This window comes from Mandrillus leucophaeus, unplaced genomic scaffold (genome assembly GCF_000951045.1).
Source record: "Mandrillus leucophaeus isolate KB7577 unplaced genomic scaffold, Mleu.le_1.0 Scaffold43, whole genome shotgun sequence".
Lineage (NCBI taxonomy): Eukaryota > Metazoa > Chordata > Mammalia > Primates > Cercopithecidae > Mandrillus > Mandrillus leucophaeus.
Window position 1 is genome coordinate 2,455,676 of NW_012104587.1, and position 7,172 is coordinate 2,462,847.

At 40.1% G+C, this 7,172-nt stretch overlaps 1 protein-coding gene across 1 annotated transcript in view; it reads left to right on the forward strand.

Moving 5' to 3' along the window:
* The window catches only part of RTN3 (reticulon 3), a 112,842-nt gene that overhangs the window by 52,760 nt on the left and 52,910 nt on the right, over positions 1 to 7,172 (forward strand). Inside the window, exon 6 of the mRNA XM_011993584.1 lies at positions 5,354 to 7,172. Within this exon, the coding sequence (XP_011848974.1) occupies positions 5,354 to 7,172 (1,819 nt within the window). The remainder of the gene's footprint in view (positions 1 to 5,353) is intronic.

Here is a 7,172-nt window from a genome sequence, read left to right on the forward strand (position 1 = left end):
GCACATGCCTGTAATCCCAGCTACTCCAGAGACTGAAGCAGGAGAATCGCTTGAATGCAGGAGGCGGAGGTTGCGGTGAGCCGAGATCACACCATTGCACTCCAGCCTGGGCTAAAACAGTGAAATTCCATCTCAAAAAAAAAAATTTATTTGGGTCTAAAAATTTAGAATTTAGAATATGACTACCAACTTAATTTCCTAGTCTTTGTTTCAGATAATATATCTCAGTGGGGTATTTAGAGTTTAAGAAGATGAGTAATCATGCAGCTGAGTACTTGATAAGTTTGAGAACATGTTCATGATCACTGTGGGGATATGACATTTTTTACCTCTTACCGTATATTGATTCTCACCCACCCCCCTTTTTTTGAGACAAGGTCTTGCTGTGTCACCCAGAGTGGAGTGCATGGCTCACTGCAGCCTCGACCTCCTGGGCTCAAGCAGTCCTCCCACTTCAGCCTCCCAAGTAGTCAGGACCACAGGTGCATGCCACCATGCCTGGCTAATTGTTTAATTTTTTTGTAGAGATGGGGTCGCACTGTGTTGCCCAGGTGGGTCTCAAACTCCTAGGCTCAAGCCATCTCCCTACCTTGGCCTCTCAAAGTGCTAGGATTACAGGCATGAGCCACTACACCCTGCTGATTACCTTTTTAGTAAATCTACTAGATCTATGACCTTATTTGTTAATAATTAGAGTAGCACCATGTTTTTAAGTGATTAGAACTCTTGAAAATGAATATCCACATTAAATTCCATTATAGCAAAGAACTAATTTAGAAAATGTTCATAATGAGTTTTGATGGCGATTTGTTTTGAGTAATGTTGGAAGGCTCTTGGAGTGCATGTGAAGGGATGAATCTTTTGAAAAAAGAAAGGTGGTAGACATTTTCTGAGACATAAAATAATCCAGATTTATTCCACCAGACAGTTTTACAGTGTTTAGTATTTTAGGAGCTAACTGCCTTCAGATTCACTGGACTATTCTGTCCTTTTGCCATGTACTGACCTGGGCAACACCAGTGACTACAAATGCCATGCTGACCAGTTGGAAGAGTCTTTGCTTATCGGAGCTGTTCTAAAAGGCTTATTAGTTTTTGGTCTTCATTCTATTTAATGTTTTCATGCCTTTATACACTTTTTACTTCCAGCCCAATTTTTCCCATTGTCTTGGTACAGGTCAGCTCTGTCCACATTTGTTAGGGTTTCAGCTAGCCAAAAATGGTCTTTTCATTTGCTGAAATTCTAAACAAAATAATTAAAGTTAAAGCTCAGATGATGATGCTACCTTATTTTTCTACACGTGGGAAAGCTTGACTGACAATAATGATTAGCGCCTGCATCTCACAATCACTGAGAAATGAAGGCAGCACTGACCTCTGTTTACCCTCTGAGCTTGCCCCCAGAAAATAATATAGACCCTAAATGGTAAGTTATAATATTTTTATTAGGGAACATTATTAGAGGTTTTTTTTATATATCTAGTAACCATGTCATATTAAGTAATCTTTTTTCTTTTTCTTTTTTTCTTTTCCTTTCTTTTCTTTTCTTTTTTTTCTCCACTCTGTCACCCAAGCTGGAGTGCAGTGGCATGACCGTGGCTCACTGCAGCCTTGACTTCCCAAACTCAAGCAATCCTCCCACTCCAGCCTCCCAAGTGACTGGGACTACAGGCACGTGCCACCATGCACAGCTAATTTTTCTATTTTTTGTAGGGGCAGGGTCTCACCATGTTGCCCGGGCTGATCTTGACCTCTTGGACTCAAGCAGTCTTCCCTCCTCTGCCTCCCAAAGTTCTGAGATATAGGCATGAGCCACCACACCCAGCCTAAATAATCTTTAATGTTTGAAGTCTGTCAGGCCATTATGGTGTTCAGTAGAGGACTTCTTAGTATTCTGAATATAGGACTTCTAACTTTATCTTTAGTTTTACCTAAGATTATTCTACACCTAACTTGAAACTTTTGGAGTACTAAAAGTTCAAGAAAGTTAAGAGAAAAGCAAAACTGATAAACTGACCAGTTTGTGTCCTGCTAAAGCATAGATAGTTTTACCGTGCTCTTCCCAGTGATGTGAATATTCTTTGGTTAGCATTCAATTTGGTTGCTTTCTTTTTAGTTTAATCAAGCACCATCACCACTATATCACTGTCATCATCATTTTACTTATTGATTTTGCTTATTGTCTGCCTTCCCCTCTGTGTTGTAAGCTCCATAAAGGCAAGAAATTTTTTCTGTTTTATTCACTGCTTTAAGCCCAGTTTCTAAAACAATGTCTGGCACGTGGTAGGCACTCAGTAAATACCTCTTGAATTATTGCTAATTCATTTTGTAGACTTCCATCTGTAAGATGACAGATCTGAATCATCTGAAATCTCCATCTCCATAAGCTGGCTGGGCGCAGTGGGTCATGCCTGTAATCCTAGTACTTTGGGAGGCTGAGGCGAGCGGACTGCTTGAGCTCAGGTGTTCGAGACCAGCCTGGGCAGTGTGGTAAAACCACATCTCTACTAAAAATACAAAAAATTAGCCAGGTGTGGTGGTGCACGCCTGTAATCCCAGCTACTCGGGAGGCTGAGGCAGGAAAATTGCTTGAATCTGAGAGGTGGAGGTTGCAGTGAGCTGAGATTACACCATTGCACTCCAGCCTGGGCGACAGAACTAGACTCTGTCTTAAAAAAGCACACAAAAAACACATAAAAAAACATATAAGCTGAACCTTCCCTGTGGGGTGGAGTCAGTTTGACTTACCTCAGAGTTGTTTGAAGAGAGAGGTTTCCAAACAGTTTTACAATAACCGTAGTTCACTGAATGCTTTCTGGTAGAAACACTGACTAGTAGCTTCAGTAACAATGCATGGCTCAGATTGTGCAATATTTCTGATTTAAATGTAATCTGTAGTACTTTGCACTTCAGATGTTTGAACCTTTTAACTTACAGTGCTGGGCTTCATTTCTGTTATGCCCTAATCTAGTCATGCTGAATATCCATACTATGTAATGGCAGATGCAAACCATGTTTTACTAAATTAGAACTACATATGAGTTATAGTTTACTTCAAGTGTTTTGTTTTGGTAATATAGCTTTGCCACCAAGCTTTAACTGTTTTCCTTAATGTACAAAGACTTTTTATTCTAATAACCAGGTTTCAGTTATACTATTTCTAAAGCTCAGCTCTTATTACATCAAATTTCAGTGATGTGTTGAAGTAGGGGAACTTTATATGGCGTTTCAAAACATTTTTATAATAGTGGAATTTTATTTATTGTAAAATATTTTTGTCTTTAATAAAATAATTTTGAATGATGTCATAATTTTGCTTTTATCTGGTATTCGGATGTTTACATGAAAAAGAGAATATAGACTGAATAAAGATAATCCTAAAAGAACTTCTCTGTCACATTTTCCCAGTTATTCATGCTCAAGGCATTGCTGTCCTGAGCCTACTTAGGTCTCAGCTGACCAAGCTGAATCTTTGATTCACTTATTTGGGGCTATTTATTTAAGACCCACTTTGTTCCAGCTCCAAAGATACAACAATATGCAAGAAAGACAGCGCCCAGGGCTGGGCTTGGTGGCTAATGCCTATAATCCCAGCGCTTTGGGAGGCCAAGGTGGGCAGGTTGCTTGAACCCAGTAGTTTGAGACCAACCTGGCAATGTAGCGAGGCACCATGTCTGTAGAAAGTTTAAAAATTAGCCAGGTGTGGTGGCATGTGCCTGTGGTCCCAGCTACTTGGGAGGCTGAGGTGGGAGGATAGCTTGAGGCCAGGAGGTCAAGGCTGCAATGAGCCACAGTTGCACCACTTGCACTCTGGCCTGGAGGACAGAGGAAGACCCTGTCTCAAATACAAACAAATAAGTGAAGTAAGAAAGCACCAGCCCTTGGGATATTTGTTTTGATCCTTTTCCCCAGTAAAAACTTGTTAGAGTAGGAAGTTAGAAAACAGCGTGGTAGATTGATGGCTTATTAACTGCTAAGACAACATATTAATTTGAGAAGGATATTTTCTATTTTAAAAGTAATTCTGGAGTTAACTCTTTTTTTGGAGACGGAGTTTCACTTTTGTTACTCAGGCTGGGGTGCAATGGCACGACCTCAGCTCACTGCAGTGTCCGCCTCCCAGGTTCAGAGTATTCTCCTGCCTCAGCCTCCTGAGTAGGTGGGATTACAGGTGCCTGCCACTACGCCTGGCTAATTTTTTTATATTTTTAGTAGAGACGAGGTTTCACCATTTTGGTCAGGCTGGTCTCGAACTCCTGACCTCAGGTGAGCCGCTGCACCCGGCCCAGTTAACTCTGTCTTAACCAAAGAAATCAATTTGCACAGTACAATATTGATTTCAATGACAAGTTAGTACAAGAGATTTTGGAGGGGCCATGCGTGGCAGCTCACGCCTGTAATCCCAGCACTTAGGGAGGCCAAGGTGGGTAGATCACTTGAGGTTGGGAGTTCAAAACCAGCCTGGCCAACATGGTGAAACACCGTCTCTTCTAAAAATACAAAAATTAGCCAGGCTTGATGGTACTTGCCTGTAATCCCAGCTACTTGAGAGACTGAGGCAGGAGAATCACTTGAACCTGGGAGGTGGAGGTTGCAGTGAGCTGAGATTATGCGATTACACTCCAGCCTGGGCGACAAGAAAAAGACTCTGTATTTAAATTTAAAAAAAAAAAGATTTTGGAGGGGGTCCACCTTTTTCAGTACGCTTTAGTTTAGAACATCCCAGCTATTTATTTGTACATGGGACAGATTCTTCCTGTGGATAGAATAGAATAATTCTGGTCTCATTTTCAAGTTCAGGGAGGGTCTACTGCATCTCCTAAAAATCAAAAACAAGTCTGGCCACTTGTTTTTTTCCTTCTCAGATTGTGAGACTATAATAGTGGATTTATAGAGGCAGTCTGTGCTCTGAATTGTTCAGCTTACAGATTGAAGTCTATCAACTCTTTATAGTATCAGGTTATTTATTTTGTATCAATTATTTGCTTTTGTTGATTAGCTCTACCAAAATAATAAAAAACCTCCCAAGATTTCTCAATCTTTCCGCCCTTCTTTATGCTTTCTCTTTACAATGGAAAAGTAGTCCAAAAAGTATTTGTTAGGAAATTTTTTTGTTATTTGCAGTTCGTGGCATGATATGGCTTTTCTGTTTCACTGTTGGCAGCTTTATGCATGTCCTGTAGGATAACTTGATCATTTTGTTACATATTTATGTGTGTATATATACATCCTGTGTGTGTGTATATATATATATTTATGTAATTTAAAAAATAAAAAGCATGCTGCTTGGCTTGGCTAGCTACTGTGTAATTGTACCTGGTAAACAATTATTTTCTTTGAAATTCTGATCATAGAGGGATTGAGCTCTCTTTGTTCTGATGAGCCATCTTCAGAAATTATGACATCTTCCTTTCTTTCATCTTCTGAAATACATAACAATGGCCTTACAATACTACATGGAGAAAAAAGCAATGTGTTAGGGAGCCAGCCTATTTTAGCCAAAGAAGGAAAAGACCACTTGGATCTTCTGGATATGAAAAAGATGGAAAAGCCTCAGGGGATCAGCAACAACATATCAGACTCTCCAGTTTCTCTTGCAGCAGGAGTTCATTGTGACCATCCTTCTATTCCAGCCAGTTTCCCAGAGCATCCTGCTTTGCTTTCAAAGAAAATTGGTCAAGTGGAAGAGCAAATAGATAAAGAGACCAAGAACCCAAATGAGGTATCAAGTAGGGAAGCGAAAACTGCATTGGATGCTGATGACAGATTCACCTTGCTAACAGCCCAGAAACCACCTACTGAATACTCTAAGGTAGAAGGCATTTATACATACTCTTTGTCCCCATCCAAAGTTTCAGGAGATGGTGTTATTGAAAAGGATTCCCCTGAATCACCATTTGAAGTAATTATTGACAAAGCAGCATTTGACAAAGAATTTAAAGACTCGTATAAGGAGAGCACAGATGATTTTGGTAGCTGGTCTATGCACACTGATAGAGAATCATCTGAAGACATTTCAGAGACTAATGACAAGCTTTTTCCACTGAGAAATAAAGAGGCAGGACGTTACCAAATGTCTGCATTGCTCAGTAGGCAGTTTTCACACACAAATGCAGCACTGGAAGAGGTGTCTAGATGCGTGAATGATATGCATAACTTTACTAACGAAATACTGACTTGGGATCTGGTTCCCCAAGTGAAACAACAGACTGATAAATCTTCTGACTGCATCACAAAAACTACAGGACTTGACATGAGTGAATATAATTCTGAAATTCCAGTTGTAAATCTTAAAGTTAACACTCATCAGAAAATTCCTGTATGTTCTATTAATGGGAGCACTCCCATCACTGAATCAACAGGTGATTGGACAGAAGCATCTCTCCTACAAGAAAATGCTATCACTGGAAAACCTATACCCGACTCTTTCAATTCCACAAAAGAATTCAGTATCAAAGGTGTGCAAGGCAATATGCAGAAACAGGGTGACACACTTGCAGAATTACCTGGATCTCCACCTGAGAAATGTGACTCTTTGGGTTCTGGAGTGGCCACAGTGAAAGTGGTTTTACCTGATGACCACCTGAAAGATGAAATGAACTGGCAGAGCTCTGCATTGGGAGAAATCACAGAAGCTGATAGTTCTGGTGAGTCTGATGACACAGTAATAGAGGACATCACAGCAGATCTATCATTTGAAAATAAGAAAATTCAAGCTGAAAAACCTGTTTCCATTCCAAGTGCTGTTGTAAAAACAGGTGAAAGAGAAATCAAAGAGATTCCCAGTTGTAAGAGAGTAGAAAAAACATCTAAAAACTTTCAAGAGTTGGTCAGTGACTCTGAGCTGCATCAAGAGCCACCTGATATTCTTGGAAGGAGTCCAGCTAGTGAGGCAGCAAAAGTACCCAATATAAATGTCTGCTTAGAAGATGTAAGTGAAGTTGCTCCTGAAAAGCCTGTTACTACTGAGAACCCCAAACTTCCTTCAACAGTGTCTCCAAATGTTTTTAATGAGACAGAATTCTCATTAAATGTGACAACATCTGCCTACTTGGAGTCATTACATGGGAAAAATGTTAAACATATAGATGATTCCTCCCCAGAGGACCTGATAGCAGCCTTTACAGAAACCAGAGATAAAGGAATAGTAGATAGTGAAGGAAATGCCTTTCA